Consider the following 19,641-nt stretch of genomic DNA (forward strand, 5'->3'; position numbering starts at 1 on the left):
GTGAGGGGCCGAGAGGTCTCCAGGACCGTGCAGATAAGAGTAGCCTTCCCGACTGGTACGAGCACGCCTCCCCCATAGGCATGAAGACGGGAGTCGTTGGGAGTAACCTTCTCCCCAGACCTTATCTGCTTGAAGAGGCTCACTGACATAACATTGGAAAACGCCCCCGTGTCGACCTTCGCCGGAAAGGTCGTCCCATTCACAGTAACATGCACTGAGGGATCAGCTATCAGTGCAGGTGCACCCAACAGTGAAAAAATACTCGATTCGTCATGGGAGGAACTGGTATCAGAATCAGGGAGTTCGTCTGACTGGTACTGGGAACCGGCTGCGCTATCAGCCTCAGCAAGGTTGTTTAGACTTCTCCTGGGAGCAGGAACAGGCTTTCCAAGAGAGCGACATGCAGCAGAAAAATGATTTAGCTTCCTGCAGAAATTGCAAGTCTTTCCCAGCGCAGGGCAAACATTAAATTGATGGGAGGCAAAGTTGCAGTTGGGGCAACGACGCGGGCTGTCCCTCGTGGGGGCGCGTGAGCCACGCTGGCGCGGCAGGCCATCGATCCGCCGGCGGCCAGCAGCACCGGCATAGTTAATGTCCTGAGCCGCAGGTGATGCCACGGAGGCGACAGCAGCAGCCATGCGAGAGGCGTGCAAAGCCTCATTCAAAGTCAGATCGGGCTTCCTCAAAAGCTCAGCCCTTAGTTTCTCGTCCAGGAGACCGTAAACCAGGACATCCCGGGTCATTTGATCGGGGGTCACCGCGTCGAGGCGGCAACGCCGTGCTAGGTGACGCAACGAGGCAATGTAGGTGTCAATGTGCTCCCCAGGGTTCTGGCGCCCGGTGAAAAACTTAAACCGTTCTAGGATGCAGTTGGTAGGAATGTCACAAAGTGCAGTGAACTTAGCCATAAGACATACCGGGTCCCGAGCCTCTTCACCGACGCCTTACTCGAACGATTCATAACGTTCCATGGCCTCCGGGCCAGCCAGGTTGAGGAGCAGGTGGGCCTCCACCGCAGGGGTGGCAGCAGGATGAGCAATCGCAATGTAATGCTCGAAGTCGCGCCGGAAGACAGCCCACCGATGGACGATGTCGGAGTCAAACACCAGAACATCAGGTTTACGACAAGAGTTTGACATTGCAAGACAAGGGTTAAAAACAACGAAAGGTGTGGAACAGGGAGAAAAGCAAATAAAAACCCGATAAACAGGAGGCACAAAGTTCAACTATGACTCCTTGTAAAGAGTAGTTGTAACACACGATGTCTTCACAACTGGTTTTATTACTAACATTTATATTGATACACACACTGTGCCCTAGCTGTCCGTGGTCTGTCACTGGAGCTAGAGAGAGAGCTGGAGGTGGGGAGGTTACAATTATACTGAAGATAATGGGGAGTGGTTAGTAGTGGTGAGGTCACTATGTTAAAGGAACATGCACTGATCTACAGCGTCGGTCTGGAAAATAACTATTTTCTTCTGGAAAATAACTATTTTCTTAGACTTACCCGTCCCCTCCGGCCTTGGCTCTTTGGGTAGAGCCCTCCGGTGTTTCCTCCTGTTCACCACCTGCCATTCCTCCTGCTGTTCCCCCTCTTCCATCGACTCTCCCTCCTGCACATGGGGCTGGGGGTCTCCGTCCGACGGTTGGGGGCTCGAGGTGGTCGGGCTGTCCTCACCCCTGTTCTCCCTTTCTGCTGGGGTCTTGGCAGTGGTGGGGGGGTCTCGCCTACCCTGGGATGATATGAGTAGTGAGGCGTTCGAGGACGTCCTCACCTTCCTCACAAATTAGAGTGGTCAATTAACCAACGAACCAGCACATTTTTGAAATGTGGCAGGAAGCTGGAGGACCCAGAAGAAAACCATACGGTGATAGGAAAATGAGCGAACTCCAGCACCGGAGGTCAGGATTGAACCTTGGTTACTGGAGTTGTGAGTCAATAGCTCTACTCATTGCACCACTGTACTACTTTGTATGTTAACATTGAAATGCAGTAAGACTACAGCAATGGTCCATTTACCTCCTAAGTCATGAAAAGGCTGCTTCTAGTTGTATAACACAACAACAGCGTTGAGCTTTTAAACTTTGAATTTTGATTGCTTTTAAATCAGTCATGTGTACATGCAGTTTAATTGACAGTATCGGCTCGTCGGAAGTTAATTTTAGCCCTTCCTATTCACAAGTATCCTAAAAATACAATGAACATTAAAAAAAAACTGGAACTGTATATGCATGCTCAAATAAAAAGTCATTTGATTTCTCAATAAAAATAGTGACCTGTACAAAGTTATTTGTATTTGTTGTCTTATGCCATTGTTGCATTTTAAAAACTTATTTTTGACAGAACGATTCCGCTTTACTATGCTTTTGTGAATCCCTGGATTTTTATTAACAAGCGAATTTTGGTTAATGTTATTTTTCCCCATGTTAATATTCCTTCAGGATATGACTAATGATGCAAAAAGGATGTGTTTTGTGACTATTACTTTCTTTTCTCTGAACAGGCTGACAAGTTCCAGATGTATGTAACATATTGCAGGAACAAGCCAGATTCCACCCAGATCATACTGGAGCATGCAGGAGCATACTTTGATGTTAGTATCATTCATGTGTTGGTGCTTTTTAACTCTTTCTGTTCTTTTCACTTAGGATGGTGATTCTTAGTTATATTTTAATCATCTTCAAGTTAAATTTTGAATTTGACTTTGATTTTGTCAGACAAAGCTAATGAAGCTTGTGGAAGCAAGACTAGGTGGAGTTAAGGTGTACAACAGGGGTTGTGGGGAGAGAAAGGGAATTGTGGAACATGGCCAAGGTAATGAATGTCCGACCACACTTCCTTGATTCCATTCAGACAGGAGGCCTGCTTCCTCACCAATTTATGATGCTTAAGGAAGAAAACTCTCTCAATATTTTTCCAGTATTCCTTGCTAAAAAATACTTTATCGGTGTCAGATTCCCAAAGCACCTCATTTGGATTAAGATCTGAGAATCATGAAGTTGGGGGTACATTGAATAATTTGAGGGAGGGAGGGGATAGTCATAGATTTTCAGTTGGAATTTCAGTGTGCTATCTCTGTGGTGAAGAAAATAGGTCCATGGTTATCAATATGATTTTTACATCATCCCCCATTCCACATCATCTTGTAATAGTACCATTGACTGCAGTGATTGAAAATTAAAAAAAACTTAATTATCTCAAAATCAGCTGAAATGAATGGAACAGAAATTGCAGTGTATCAAAACTGAGTGCAATTCTGGTGTTTGTGGAACTCAGTGAACCAGAAGAGGAAAACCCAGTGTGGGTTAGCTTCATGAAAGCCTCTAACCAGTTTATCAGAGTTTATCAATTCTGACACAATTCAGACACTGGTTTCTCCCTTAGTTAAAGTTGTGCCCATTTAACAGGGAAGAAAACGGAGAAGCTGTGATGAATGTAAATCCCCATAGCGACAGAACTATGAATTATCCTGATATAAACGTTTAGCTAATGCATATTTTGATGGAATGTTTGTAAGAAATGGGCACATGCATTTGTATTCTGTTTAATTGTATTGTCTCCCATGTAATACAGTACAAAAATATTGTTTTTAAATAGGAAATTCAACATCGTCATGGACTGGCCAACTCAATCTCTTCCTATCTTATTAAACCTGTACAACGAATAACTAAATATCAACTGCTTTTAAAGGTAGGAATGACTAAACTTCTGAAATGACAAGAATATTAAAATAATAGATTTGCTGAATTAATCAAATGAATTTCAATTTTGAATGATGCAATCACAGATTCCTTTAACAAATATATAATCATGCTTGTATTGGGATTCACATGAGAATACCTTATTTAACCATGTCTGTGCTACTATTCTTTGTCTTCAAATATTGATTCAAAAATCAAATCAACAGAATGAGATCTTTTAGAATTTCCTTATCGTTATTTTCCTTCAGAAAGGCCTCTTGATGGCAATAACCATATTTCAATGGATTTGTTAATTTGTAGGAACTGTTGACATGTTGTGAAGAAGGAAAAGGAGAAATTAAAGATGGCTTGGAGGTGATGCTGAGCGTGCCGAAACGAGCCAATGATGCCATGCATCTCAGCATGCTGGAAGGTACTTCACTGCTATGTGTACAGCTGAACGCAAAGAATGAAATTCTTCACAAATTGTCCAGAAATGATAGCGTTTATCATTTTATGTTCAGATTAAGACCTGAGAGTTGTTTGACTCTTAACAATTGCCTTATTTCTCCAAATTATTGTCATCTCTGCTTGAAATGTTTGGCCAAGTACATTGGCCAAGTTTGTGCTGCACAGTGGCACAGCTGGTAGAACTGCTGCCTCACAGCGCCAGAGACCTGAGTTTGATCGTAATCCGGTGCTGACTGTGTGGTTTGCACATTCCAGCTGTGATTGTGTGGTTTTCTTCTGGGTGCTCCGGTTTCCTCCCACATTACAAAGCTGCGTGGGTTTGTACTCGATTAGTCTCTGTAAAATTGTGCACTAATGCAGGGAGGGTTGAAAAACTGGGATAACATAGAACTAACATAGAAACGTAGCAAGTAGGTGCAGGAGTAGGTCACTCAGCCCTTTAAGCCGGCACTGCCATTCAATATGATCATGGCTGATCATCCAAAATCAGTACCCCGTTCCTGCTTTCTCCCCATATATCTGATTCCGTTAGCCCAAAGAGCTATATCTAGCTCTCTCTTGAAAACATCCAGTAAATTGGCCACCACTGACTTCTGTGGCAGAGAATTCCACAGAATCACAACTCTCTGGGTGAAAATGAATTTTATATGTCCTAAATGGCCTACCCCTTATTATTAAACTGTGACCCCTGGTTCTGGACTCCCCCCAACATCGGGAACATTTTTCCTGCACCTAGCCTGTCTAAATCCCTTAAGAATTTTATATGTTTCTATAAGATCTCCTCTCAACCTTCTAAATTCCAGTGAATATAAGCCCATTCGACCCATTCTTTCATCATATATCAGTGTCCCCATCCGGGAAATTAACCTGGTGAACCTACGCTGTACTCCCTAAATAGCAATAATTTCCTTCCCCAAATTAGGAGACCAAAACTGCACACAATACTCCAGGTGTGGTCTCACCAAGGTCGTGTACAACTGCAGTAGGGGCACCTTGCTCCTATACTTAAATCCTCTTGCTATGAAGGCTAACATGCCATTTGCTTTCTTCACTGCCTGCTGTACCTGCATGCTTACTTTCAGTGAATGATGTGCATGGACACTCGGGCCTTGTTGCACCTCCCCTTTCCTAATCTGACACCATTCAGATAATAATCTGCCTTCTTGTTCTTGCCACCAAAGTGGATAACCTCACATTTATCCACATTGTATTGCACCTGCCATGCACCTGCCCACTCACCCAACGTGTCCAAATCAACCTGCAGCCTCATAGCATCCTCCTTGCAGCTCACACTGCCTCACAGCTTTGTTTCATTTGCAAACTTGAAGATGTTACATTTAATTCCTTCATCTTAATCGTTTTATTGTAAATAACTGGGGTCTCAGCACTAGTTTGAATGGGTGGGCCGAATGATCTGTTTTCATGCTGCATCTTGAAACTAAATGATAAAAAAATTAAAACCACACCACACTTGCTTCATAAATGTACATGTTCTGCAGTAAAGCATGATAATGACAATGCCGCATGTGATGTTAGAACACATATACAAACAAAAGTAATTCCGTCTTGTTAGCTTAGAATAACTTCACAAGTGCATGTTTCAGCAAGTTCAGAATGTGGAAGAATAAGTTGACTAGAATCTATTTTAAAAAAATTGAAAATATTGTTGTAACCAGGTTTTGATGAGAATCTGGAATCCCAGGGAGAGCTAATCCTCCAAGAATCCTTCCAAGTGTGGGATCCGAAATCTTTGATACGTAAAGGTCGAGAGAGGCACCTCTTCCTATTTGAAATGTCGCTCGTCTTCAGCAAAGAAATCAAAGATTCTAATGGCAGGAGTAAATATATCTACAAACACAAGTTGCTTGTAAGTACAAATAGATACTGGAATAAAAATGCCACTGAAATCATGAAAATTCGGTCTTGTGGATTAGGACGGCACATGACTATTCACTAGATTGCAGAAGTGAGACGCTGGAATGTTTGTCATTCATTTATGTTCCCTTTCAGTTGTCGACCAATCAGTTGTGTATTTTCAACATTATTATTGTGATGGGGCATCTTCACAAAATTTTAATTCCAAATTGTAGACATTCAGCTACATCAGAGCTGGAAGTTGTCTAATTTTCCCATCTTTTCCTTCCCTGGACTCAATTTTCTTGAATTCTCAGTAATTGGTGATTGTATATTGCAAACCTCTTGCATCTTATTTAGATCACCTTAATGGAGCTTAATGATTTAAATTCTCTCATTATTGTTACAACAACAAAAAATAAATATATAATGCCATTGATTCTGATTCTAACAAGCTCAGTGGTGTTTGTTACTCTTACTCTCCCTTCTTAATCACAACATCGGCGTCATTCCCTATTTTTACAAAGACAATGGCAGAATAATTAATTTAGAACCCTACCCATATCTTTTGGTTATCCACACAGGTTACGTTTTTTTTCTATATAAAAATAGAAAATGGTAGAAACACAACATGATGGACAACATCTATGGAAGAAGAAAGAGTTAAGGCCCTGTCCCACTTTCCCAAGTTACTCGCGAACTCTCCCGAGTTTTCCCCTTGATTCGAACTTGGAGAATTACGGTAATAGCCATTCGTAGGTACTCGGGGCTATTTTTTTAACTCGTGGACATTTTTCAACATGTTGAAACAACGTCCCGACTTACCTGATGCCCCGAGTTCCTACGGCTGGCATTACGAGCCGCTACGAAACATCTACGGATTCATACGGCCTCCTTCGAGCTCGCTACCGACATTCCCCGAGTTCGAATCAAGGGGAAAACTCGGGAGAGTTTATGAGTGACTTGGGAAAGTGGGACTGGGCCTTTAATATTTCAAGTCTAGGAGGACCCTTCATCAGAACAGGGAAAGAGAGAAAATAAGAGTTTAGGCCGAAGAAGCTAGATAGGAGGGGGATGATTAGGGCAAAGGGAATTTCTGTGATATATTGAGACAGAATGTGGCAGGTAAGGAGCAGTTAAAATCAGATGAAATTCCTTTGAGTATCCACAAAAGAACACCAAATGCTGGAGTATTTCAGCAGGTCAGGCATCATCTCTGGAGAACATGGGTAGGTGACATTTCGGGTTGAGACCCTGTATAAATGGTTTAATCTGATCTTTAGCTGCAACAATGTGTTCATTTCTGATTTCCAACATCTGCAGTTTTTTTTAAAGTGTTTTTAGATAAAGATAAATGATATGCCTGTTTAGTTCTTTAAGAAGGAACTGCAGATGCTGGAAAATCGAAGGTAGACAAAAATGCTGGAGAACTCAGCGGGTGAGACAGCATCTATGCAGTGAAGGAAATAGGCGACATTTCGGGTCGAGACCCTTCTTCAGCCTGTTTAGTTCAGTCTCTCTGGCAATCACTGAGACCCTTCTATGTCTGTTCTATTAAACTGCAGAGGTTGCATGAGGTCTGCTATCTCACTCCCAGGCGATTGCTCCAAGAGTCCCTCAGGGCTTGTAAAAGCCTTCTCAATGATCTTCCTTCCATCATGTTCAGAATTAGGAACGTTCAATTTCACTCATAACCCATCGGACAATGAAGCAATCCTAGATTATGCGCAGCAGAACCTAGATATTCTTGAACAAGAATGCAGCTATCTGCCACTGACAATTAATGCCTTGTGATGTCCTATCTACTTAAACCTTACATGCCATTGCACTTTATATGCCTAATTCACAGTCTAAAGTAAAGAAATATATACTTTTATGTTCAATTTTTGAAATTATAATTAAAAATTAGCTGTTTTACGAATATTGGACAGCCATGCAACAAAAAAACATTAATTGTCGGCCATTTGAAATTTGTTTTGTTTATAATTAAATTTACCTTATTTCTGTTTCCTTCATTATAATTGTTACAGCATAAATACTGTAGAAAATAGATGAGCATAATCTGACCATTTATTTCCAATTATTTTCTTTTTTTGTGTAGACCTCAGAGCTCGGTGTCACAGAACATGTTGAAGGAGATCAGTGTAAGTTTGCATTGTGGATTGGACGGACACCAACCTCGGATAATAAAATAGTTTTGAAGGTAATCTTGATCTTTTTTTCAAGAATTTGAGAGTTTTCCAAAAAATTTATTGCAAATTCCATTTACTGAGTTTGCTATTGGGATGTTGACTAAAATTCAATATTCTCTATTCCTTATTCTCTGTGGAAAATATAGTAATATTAATCAAACTACTCATGTGATCATTGATCATGTGCCACGTGTACTGAAATAATTTATAAATAAAAGTAATTTAAACTGCTCTTCAATTCACGGAAGCATATGTTACAGAGGAAATCTATTATGTCGTTTTTATCTTGTTTATATATGAATTTTTCATGATTAAGGCATCGAGTATTGAAAATAAACAAGATTGGATTAAGCATATACGAGAAGTTATACAGGAAAGAACTATTCATCTGAAAGGTGCACTGAAAGAAGCAATCCATCTGCCCAAACCTGCTTCTCACAAACATAAGGGAAGGAGGTGAGTGATTACATATTGCTGCTTCTTTCATTGGCACAGTAATTGTTCCACATGTTGTGCTAATAATCCAAGGTAATATCAATATTTAATGTATGTTGCCTCAAGCAAATCATTTTTTAAATCGTAAGTGCGATGCATATAATCTTTCACATGTATTTCTAACTTCCCAGATTGATTACTTGTTTTTTAAATAGTGAGTGAAATCAAGTTTACACCATTTGTATCCAATATCTCATTACTGAAACTGTGAAGGAAAAAAATACGTAAACCAGAGACAAATTATGCATCACAATATTTTTCTGACGTGGCTAGCTGCCGAATTTTAAGTGCAGCAATGTTTATATTTAATTGCTGTGCTATTAAATCAAACAAGTGCCAATAAGTTAACTGAGTGTAAACCACAGTAATATCAACTTCCATCTATATTAGGCTGTGGGCCGAGGAGCTTTATTCTGCAGTTTCGTGACCCAAGTCACCAAACTACATGAAATTTTCACATATTGTGTAAAAAAATTTATATAAATCACCCCTGAAACTCGATATGAAGAAGACTTGCACATTTTTTATTAAATTAGAGAAAAACCGGAAAATTTTCGGGTAATTTTTAGTCCAATCAAAGCACGTTTAACATTGAGTTGTCTGCCAGTTGGCCAATCACGCGCTTTGCTTCAGGCCAGCACACAAAATGGCTAAGGGGGCTTCACAGATGCCTGTTTTACTGGAGATTCCGATTTGTTGTTCTGTGGAATAAATGTCGTGGAAACTTGCAGCAGGTAATTGTCTTTAGTGGGAAAAGCATTAAAAAGGCTGAAGAAAGTGCTGCGAAGTGTATTAAAGTGCAAGAAAGCCTTGAAAGCAAAGTCCCTGCTGAGGTCCTGGAACACAAAGATTTAGACAGCCAGGGACCAACTCTAACTAAAAGGTAAGATCTAAAGCCTGAATATATGAAAATCTAACTGTATGGAGTTTAATTAATTTAATTGCACCCTTTTATAATGTGAATAAATTCATTCATTCATTCACTTACTTCATTCAATCACTTACTTCATTCATTCATGAAATTGAGGGCACTAAACTATATGTATCCAAAACACAGTAAATTAAACATTGTGACTAATGCCAGCCTGTTGTAGAGTAATAAGTCTTTAACAGCTAATCTCGGAGCTGCCTGCGAAAACTTACCGGGAAAAGGTGCTCCGATCGCGGGACATAGGTACTCACGGTAAAGTGAAGCCGCGGTCTCAATTAATAAGCGGCCGATTCGCGAACGCGGAGCCGCGGATCATCTCCGCGGGCGGGCAGGGGGGGGGGGGAGGCTGTACATAGTGCCGTCTGTAGCGGTTGTTATCAGACCCCCGACAACGGGAAAAAAACGGAGGGATATCGATCGCTATTTATAGGCTTCCATTGCAGTGAGAAATGGTCAGATATCCCTCCGTTTTTTCCCCGTTGTCGGGGGTCTGAAAACGACCGCTACAGATTGCACTATATACAGCCTCCCCCCCTGCCCGCCCGCGGAGATGATCCGCGGCTCCGCGTTCGCGAATCGGCCGCTTATTAATTGAGACCGTGGCTTCACTTTACCGCGAGTACCTATGTCCCGCGATCGGAGCACTTTTTCCCGGTAAGTTTTCGCAGGCAGCTCCGAGATTAGCTGTTAAAGACTTATTACTCTACAACAGGCTGGCATTAGTGACAATGTTTAATCGACTGTCTTATGGATACATATAGTTTAGGCCCTCAATTTCATGAATGAATGAAGTAAGTGAATGAATGAATGAATTTATTCACATTATAAAAGGGTGCAATTAAATTAATTAAACTCCATACAGATAGATTTTCATAAATTCAGACTTTAGATCTTACCTTTTAGTTAGAGTTGGTCCCTGGCTGTCTAAATCTTTGTGTTCCAGGACCTCAGCAGGGACTTTGCTTTGAAGGCTTTCTTGCACTTTAATACACTTCGCAGCACTTTCTTCAGCCGTTTTAATGCTTTTCCCACTAAATACAATTACCTGCTGCAAGTTTCCACGACATTTATTCCACAGAACAACAAATCGGAATCTCCAGTAAAACAGGCATCTGTGAAGCCCCCTTAGCCATTTTGTGTGCTAGCCTTAAGCAAAACGCGTGATTGGCCAACTGGCAGACAACTCAATGTTAAACGTGCTTTGATTGGACTAAAAATTACCTGGAAATTTTCCGGTTTTTCTCTAATTTAATAAAAATGTGCAAGTCTTCTTCATATCGAGTTTCAGGGGTGATTTATATAATTTTTTTTACACAATATGTGAACATTTCATGTAGTTTGGTGACTTGGGTCACAAAATCCCATTTCTAGACACATTTTTGATGCTCGGCCCACAGCCTATATGGCTTATTTAACATACCAAAGCGACTTCATTAACAACTGTGAGATAAACTATCATCAAAACCTGTAAGGAAATGTAATGACAAGCTAGGTTTAAGGTGGGAATTTCAGAACTGTGGGGTATGGCTGCTGTAGTCTCATCCACCATTGGTGGAGCACTTTCACTTGGATGAGCAAGAATTCGTAAATCACACATATCTTCTGCATTTATGGAGCTGGAAGAAATGTTAGTGTTGGGGTGGAGGACGGAATGAGGCCATAGAGACGATGAAAACAAAGATGAGAATTAAAAAAATTATCTCATACAGGAACCAATGTAAGTCAGTGACTACAAGGTTCAACAGGGGCTACTGTTACCAATGACATGCCCCAAAAAAACTGATAGGAGGAAATCAAGCCAAGAGTTTCGGCCTCAAATTTGGTAAGCCACAGCCCATCAATTACTTCATAGAGGAAAGGAAGGATAGGTATTAAGTAGTATTTTACATTTGTGGAATTATGGGCAGGGGCAGCAAGTAAGGATCATAGTCTCTTTGTTAGGGGAGGGTAAATGGTGGCAAATTTGATTGGAAGGATTCATTACCATCCACTAACATGTGGACCTAAAGGAGAGTTTGGTGGTTAGCAAATGGACTAAGAAACTAGGTGTGTTTCAAGGATAAGATGAGTTTGGTGAGGGGAGATAGGGAGAAACGAGAAAGAAGTAGGATAATTGTCAAAACTGATGGGGTAGTGGAGTGTTGTTAGCTAATTGGTCTGTCGGCTACTAAAACGTAGGAATACCAAAGGGGGGGCATCTGAATGGTCTTAATCTTGGCAACAAAGTAGTTCACAAGTTATCCAGTTATCAACTATCACACAAATAATTTCATTTTGATAAGGCAGAACTCCCCATGTGTAACATTGCAAAGTTCTTTTGTAATTGGAAAAATCAGGCAAGGCTCAAACTGCTTCTAAATAACTGAACGTTGTCCATTTACATTGTGACGTGGTTAGCTGTGGGCAGGAGATGACACATTGTTCCTAATCTGTTTTAAATTTCAGAACTCGCTGTGAGGAAATAAATGTATTTTCCCCTGTATTTCTTCCTATATTTTTAGTTGCTGTAACTGTTCTCTTAGTTTTAGTGACAGGGAAAAACATTAAGCTCCTGGAGAAGGATAGATAATTGTGCAAATTGACTCATAATGTAATAGTTGTACTGAAAGGAACAGTTCTTGGTAACAACATGACAAGCTTTTGATCATATATACATGTCGGTTGAAAAATATGCAGGTCCCCACAGACAAATATGCAACACGTCGGAAGATTATTGTTAGAAAATGCAGATCTTAACATGATCCTAAATTATGCTTTGACATTTTTGTGTTTTGTCTCTTTCACCAAAGATAATTTTACTGATTTAAACAGTAAAGCAATGTTTAATCATGTTTTACTGATCACACAAAACCACATGTAGACTCCAGGCTGTACACAAAATTGTCACAATCACAATAATTTTCTATTTAGGGGTTCTATGTATTTTATTCCATGCACTATGAGAAGACCAAAATCATTTGTCAACATAACAAAAATGTTCAAAAATGGATGCCTGGCAAATTGAGGAGAAATATTTTCGGAAACTTGTCTCCCATTGCTCGCAAATGTCAGTGAATGCCATGGCAACCACCAGATTTGAGAGCGAGTTAATTAAACAATTGTCTCATAACAAGCCTGACATTGTGGAAGTATTTTTGTTCGCACTATGACGCCTACAAGCATGATCAGAAAAATGGTTAAACTTGAACCATACCTTAGAATCCAAACTTCAGATGTATTTCCCTCCAGTTAATTATTTAACAACAGCAAATTCTAATCTGTAGTAGTCTGTAGGGACCTGTACATTCTTCCACCGACATGCATAAATGATCTAGAGCTGGTTATGTGTCACCGACAATTATTTAATTACAGCAAGTTCCAATGACTCATCACAGTTCAGCTGTGATATTCATACTCTTTTCAAATCCCCCAATCATAATCTGAAAACTCCTGTAACCTCATTACCCCCGTTCTCCAAAGTCCCCTTGTTATATTGCATTGTCTTTGGTAGTTATGTACTTGCTTACCTATAAATTATGCACTAAAGTTTCCTCAGTAAACCTCTCCATTTTTCTCTTCCTTGAAAATGTTCCTTAAGATCAACTTTTGACCCCATTTTAGATAATTTATTAGTTCATTATGTGGCGTGTTACCAAATTTTATCAGGTAACCGTATTGTGATGTACTTTGTAATGAGTTACATCGTTGGTTGCATTTAGTTTAGAGATAACACGTGGAAACACATCCATCTGAGTCTGTGCCAACCAGCAATCCCCACACACTAACACTATCCTACATACACTAGGGAAAATTTACAATTTTACCAAGCCAATTAGCCTACAAACCTGTATGTCTTTGGAGTGTGGGAGGAAACCGGAGACCCCGGAGAAAACCCACGCAGATCACAGGGAGAACATACAAACTCCGTACAGATAGCACCCATAGTCAGGATCGAACCCGAGTCTGTGGCACTGCAAAGCAGTAATTCCACCGCTGTGCCACCGTCTGCCCATTTATTGCTTTTATTGCAATTTTATTTTGTCGCAGTAATTGTTTGAGGCAAACACATTGCTAAAGAGAGCTCATCTGTACTTAAAATAATCCATACTGTCATTTTGGAATTCATTCCGTGCATTCTCAGTGTCAAGACAAACTGAATAGAAACAGATTAATAGATTTCTCATTTAGATGGTGAGAGTGAATGTTAAATTTGGCATCAAATATAATTATAAACAGAAGTTATTCTTGGTAAGATCACATTATTGTGATCTAGCTTCAAAGTAAATTTGTTGAACAAATAAGTAATGGAAGAGTTATAGTAATTAATAACCGGAATCTGTTAAAAATCACCTGAAATGCAAAAGACATCAGGATGTTTCATGGTTTTGCAGGGATGGAGAAGATCTCGATAGCCAGGGAGATGCAAGCAGTCAACCTGACACAATCTCCATTGCATCAAGGACCTCACAGAATACGTTGGACAGTGATAAGGTAGGTGACATTGTGATGTTCAACATCATTTCCATGGGTTTGACTAGATTCCAATGAATTGACTACAGAAACACTGCACAATTAAAAGTACAGTTTTTAACCAAAGAGTTGTGATTTTCTATATCTTTTGAGTTTGAAGGTCAACGGCAACACGCATTTGAATTTGTGATCTGAGACTAAAATATGATTTACTAATTCCCTTTTATTTTTCTGCCAATATACCACAGTAATCTTTGAAAAATTAATGTAAACATGTCCACTAATGTGCTGCAAAGAGGAAAGTAAAGCCTAGCATCCATGTATTACATAGACAAGCTAACATATATTGTTAGCACAATCAAAAAAAAACTTTAAATTGTAACTTATTCTTAGTATGCTGCAAGTAAAAAAATGTTTGGTATTTCTGAATGTGATCTCTTACGGCATTGTTCTTCACATGGGAAAATGTTGCCTTGAGGAAAATGAGAAGAGGCAGCATTGATTAATTTTATTGGCCTATAACTAACAAACTATCTAAAGCCAGGTTGAAAGCCTGACTTGAAAATGTGCCTTTTTCCCTTAATCTACTTTCTGGCTCACAGTTGGCAATATTGTAGGTGAAAGTGATCTGAATCTTTAGAACATTAAAGTTCTTTAGAAAACAACTGGAAGATAAAAAGCTCTTTTAAGCTCAATCGTGAGAGAGGAAGTGGCCAGATTTCTTCTTTAATTTGATTAAGCTAGAGTGATTAGTGATAATTGCAGTAATTTGCTGGAGAGAGCAATATCAATTAATATTTATACTTTTTTTTTCCTGTAAATCATAATGTAAAATACATTTGAGCATTGAAAGCAGACAGCATTAAATTCCAATGGAATTGGTCTGTGGTCAAAAGGCTTCCCAGCAGATTAAGGTTTTCACTTCATGAGACGTTTATTGACATAACTCAAAGTTTGGGGTAATAGTGGCAGGAGCCATTTTTTCTAAGAAATAAATTTACATGCAGTAACTGAAAAGCACCATGGAAATTAAATTATTAAAGCAAAATGTTAGAAATATATCCCATGTTTTTGAAAAATCTGCTCAGGTCCATTTCTTATCTGCGGTTTCCGATGCTATTAGCAAAGTTAGCACAGAATATAGAATTGTACAGCACAGAAACAGGCTCTTCAGCCCACCACAACCATGCCGACATTTTGCCCATCTACATTAATCCTATTTTCCTGTTTTTGGTCAATATGTTCTATTTCGTGTCCATTTAAGTGTCTTTTAAAATGCATTTTAAATATTGTGATCTGACTCCACTATCTCCTGAGCCTGAGGTGGTACAGTGGCACAGCAGTAGAGTTGCTGGCTTACAGCAACAGAGACCCTAGTTCAATCCTGTCTGTGGGTGTCATCTGTATGGATATGTATGCTCTCCCTGTGACTGAAATGGGTTTTCTCCAAGTGGTTCCAGAAAGCAAACACTCGCTGTGCAAATGAAAACTTTTCCTTCAAATCCTCTTTAAAAATCCTAAATATATACCCACTTGTTATTGATATCCCAGCCATGACAAAAAAAATATTCTTACTATCTATGCCTCTTAAAATGTTATATACTTCTATCAGGTCACCCCTCATCTTAATTTACACAGGATAAAACAATCTTAGCCAATCCACAATCTCTCCCCGTAATCAAAGTCCTCCAATCCAGGTGATATCCTGGTGAATCTCTCTGCACTTTCTCAGCTCAAACATTATTCCCAAAATGTGATGACCAGAATTGCACACAATACACCCAATGCAAGATTGGAGAATATTAAGCACAAATGAAGTTAAGTGTCAATTGAATCTTTGCAGCTTGTTCTCATATTGGCCACTCACCACTACTACCCTACATACCGCACCACATTGGTCTTTGTGGCCCCTGTGTTTAACTAAGCTGCCATAGCTATCTTGCAGAATGGAGGTAGAGTCAAGAGTGTTTTATTCTCATATGTCCCGGACGGGACAATGAAATTCTTACTTGCTGCAGCACAACAGAATATGTGAATATGTATGCAATGTATATAATGGGGAAAAAAAAGAAAAAGTTCAATAAATAACAAATATAGTGCAAATAATAAATAATGATATAGTCTTTTGCAGTTCAGAGCTCATAGTTATTTGTTGTGTTTAACAGCCTGATGGCTGTGGGGAAGAAGCTGTTCCTGAACCTGGACGTTACAGTCTTCAGGCCCCTGTACCTTCTTCCTGATGGCAGTGGTGAGATAAGTGTGTGGCCAGGATGGTGTGGGTCTTTGATGATTTTGGCTGCCTTTTTGAGGCAGCGACTAAGATAGATCCCTTCGGTGGGGAGGTCAAAGCCGGTGATGGACTGGGCAGTGGTCACAACTTTTTGTAGTCTTTTTCGCTCCTGAGTTTAGCAGCAAGGCAAGAGGTTAGATGCATTGGTATTTGACTTCCAAACGTTGCAGACTTCCATGCAGGTATAGAATTGAACAACATAATGGCAGTTATGTTTCAGTATGCAGTGCTGCCAAGTAGTTTGGATTTTCCATATTTTGTACAGAAATGCAATAAGAATACGGATGTATGATTTTGCTTTGTTAAATACTTTTTTTTTAATCGGCCCGACTTCCTGTTTCATCTTGCTGCTTAAAAAATGCAAGGATATAAAAAGTCATACTGTACCTCTAAAGAATATAGCAATTAAATCTATTAGAGTTTAAATTTCAAGATCTGGATGATTATTTTTGTAAGCTTTGATCTGCCTGTCCCGCTCCAGGTTTCAACAGCGCTGTCAGTTTAGCGAGTGGGAATTTAAACGAAGAGCTGTCGGCTACAGCTCTATGGGTTCTAAATATAGCGCTACCGGTTGGATTGCTGTGGGCTTTAAACACAGCGCGCTATGGGTCACAGACTGTTCGGGGAGGGAGAAGGAGAGAGGGAGGGAGGAATAAGAGAGGGAGAGAGAAAAAAAGGAAGAAGTGAGGGAAGAAGAGAGAGGGAGGGAAAGAGGGACGAGGAGAGAGAGAGGGAGGGAGGGAAGGAAAGAGAGGAAGGAGGGAGAGAGAGCAAGGGAGGGAGAGGGAGCTTCCAAAATGGCTTCTACATCATCATCTGGACCTAAAAGCAGGAAGCAGCCGTTCAAACAGCAGTATACAAAGAGATGGCGATGATTGCACTGAAAGGGGTGGAGATGGGAAGATGTGGCCAGTAGTGGGATCCCTAGTGGAAACCACAGGGGATGCAACACCTGTCCCTTTACCCCCCTCGATTCCATCCAAGGACCCCGACAGTCTTCCCAGGTGAGGCAGAGGTTCACTTGCACCATCTCCAACCTCATCTACTGTATCCGTTGTTCCAGGTGTCAACTCTTGTACATCGGTGAGACCAAGCGCAGGCTTGGCGATCGTTTCGCTGAACACCTCCGCTCAGTCCACCTTAACCTTCCTGATTTCCCGGTTGCTCAGCACTTTAACTTCCCCTCTCATTCCCAATCTGACCTTTCTGTCCTGGGCCTCCTCCATTGTCAGAGTGGGGCCCAGCACAAATTGGAGGAACAGCACCTCATATTTCGCTTGGGTAGCTCACGCCCCATTGACTTCTCTAACTTCAAATAGCCCTTGCTTGCCCTCTCTCTCCACCCCCTCCTCCTTCCCAGTTCTCCCACCAGTCTTACTGTCTCCGACTACATTCGATTTCTGTCCCGCCCACTCTCCTGACATCAGTCTGAAGATGGGTCTCGACCCGAAAAGTCGCCCATTCCTTCTCTCCAGAGTTGCTCCATGTCCCACTGAGTTACTCCAGCATTTTGTGATTACCTTCAACCAGCATCTGCAGTTCTTTCCTACCCTAACCATAATGGCAGATCCCTTCTGAACATTTCATTCTAATGTAACCGGAATAGTTTTGCATATGCATGAAGATATTTTCTGTAAATTGAATTGCAGAAATATGGTGTAATTTTCTGTAATTTAAATTACAGACATAGTCTAAGGTGGTGTATTGACAATTTTGTACATTTTTCTGAAGTATACCTGTATTATGCTTGTGTTATTCAAATTTATCTATTAGCTAATCCAGGAATACATTTTCAAATTAAAACTGACTCGTTGTAGGAATGGAGTGAGGTGGAGGATAAATGCGTGGCTGAGGGACTGGTGCAGAGGGCAGGGATTCAAGTTTCTGGATCATTGGGACTTCTTTTGGGGAAGGTGTGACCTGTACAAAAAGGACGGGTTGCACTTGAACCTGAGGGGGACCAATATCCTGGCGGGGAGATTTGCAAAGGCTACTGGGGAGACTTTAAACTAGAACGGTTGGGGGGAGGGACTCAAATAGAGAAAGCTAGTAGACAGTGTGTGAGGCAGGAGGCAGAGAAGGGAATCACTTAGACCCAACATGTAGGGGAGAAAGAAGAAAAATATAATAAACAGAGAATAAGAGGTCATGGGTTTCTTAAATGTGTATATTTTAATGCTAGGAGCATTGTTAGAAAGGTGGATGAGCTTAGAGCTTGGATTGACACCTGGAAGTAGGATGTTGTGGCGATTAGTGAAACATGGTTGCAGGATGGCTGTGATTGGAAACTAAGTATTCCAGGATTTCGTTGCTTCAGGTGTGATCGAAATGGAGGGGCAAGAGGTGGAGGTGTTGCATTGCTTGTCAGGGAAGATATTACAGCAGTGCTTTGGCAGGATAGATTAGAGGGCTTGTCTAGGGAGGCTATTTGGGTGGAACTGAGAAATGGGAAAGGTGTAGCAACACTTATAGGGGTGTATTATAGACCGCCTAATGGGGAGCGAGAATTGGAAGAGCAAATATGTAAGGAGATAGCAGATATTAGTAGTAAGCACAAGGTAGTGATTTTGGGAGATTTCAATTTACCACACATAGACTGGGAAACACATTCTGTAAAAGGGCTGGATGGTTTGGAGTTTCTAAAATGTGTGCAGGATAGTTTTTTGCAGCAATACATAGAGGTACCTACTAGAGATGGGGCAGTGCTGGACCTCCTGTTAAGAAATGAGCCAGGTCAGGTGGCGGAGGTATGCGTTGGGGAACAGTTCGGGTCCAGTGATCACAATACCATTAGTTTCAATATAATTATGGAGAAGGTCAGAACTGGACCAAGGGTTGAGATTTTTGATTAGAGAAAGGCTAACTTTGAGGAGATGCGAAAGGATTTAAAAGGAGTAAATTGGGATATTTTGTTTTATGGGAAGGATGTAGAAGAGAAATGGAGGACATTTAAAGGTGACATTTTAAGAGTACAGAATCTTGATGTCCCTGTTCGGTTGAAAAGAAATAGCAATAATTGGAAAGAGCCATGGTTTTCAAGGGAAAAGAGAGATCTACAATAATTATAGGCAGCATGGAGTAAATGAGGTGCTTGAGGAGTATAAAGAATGTAAAAAGAATCTTAAGAAAGAAATTAGAAAAGCTAAAAGAAGATATATTTAAGAAGGAGTTAGATGTGGCCCTTGTGGCTACAGGGATCAGGGGGTATGGAGAGAAGGCAGGTACAGGATACTGAGTTGGATGACTAGCCATGATCATATTGAATGGCAGTGCAGGCT

General features: G+C 40.6%; 1 protein-coding gene across 6 annotated transcripts in view; it reads left to right on the forward strand.

Moving 5' to 3' along the window:
• trio (trio Rho guanine nucleotide exchange factor) overlaps positions 1-19,641 on the forward strand; it is a 341,131-nt gene that overhangs the window by 222,297 nt on the left and 99,193 nt on the right. For all 6 annotated transcript variants that reach the window (XR_004416575.1, XM_033048380.1, XM_033048401.1 and 3 more), the window contains 7 exons: positions 2,505-2,594; positions 3,599-3,691; positions 4,003-4,114; positions 5,829-6,019; positions 8,108-8,209; positions 8,515-8,654; positions 13,995-14,094. Coding sequence is in view for 5 of the 6 variants with exons in the window: in XM_033048380.1 (XP_032904271.1) it covers positions 2,505-2,594; positions 3,599-3,691; positions 4,003-4,114; positions 5,829-6,019; positions 8,108-8,209; positions 8,515-8,654; positions 13,995-14,094 (828 nt within the window). In the remaining variant the exon portion in view is untranslated. The remainder of the gene's footprint in view (positions 1-2,504; positions 2,595-3,598; positions 3,692-4,002; positions 4,115-5,828; positions 6,020-8,107; positions 8,210-8,514; positions 8,655-13,994; positions 14,095-19,641) is intronic.

Source organism: Amblyraja radiata, chromosome 2 (assembly GCF_010909765.2).
Source record: "Amblyraja radiata isolate CabotCenter1 chromosome 2, sAmbRad1.1.pri, whole genome shotgun sequence".
NCBI classification, from domain to species: domain Eukaryota; kingdom Metazoa; phylum Chordata; class Chondrichthyes; order Rajiformes; family Rajidae; genus Amblyraja; species Amblyraja radiata.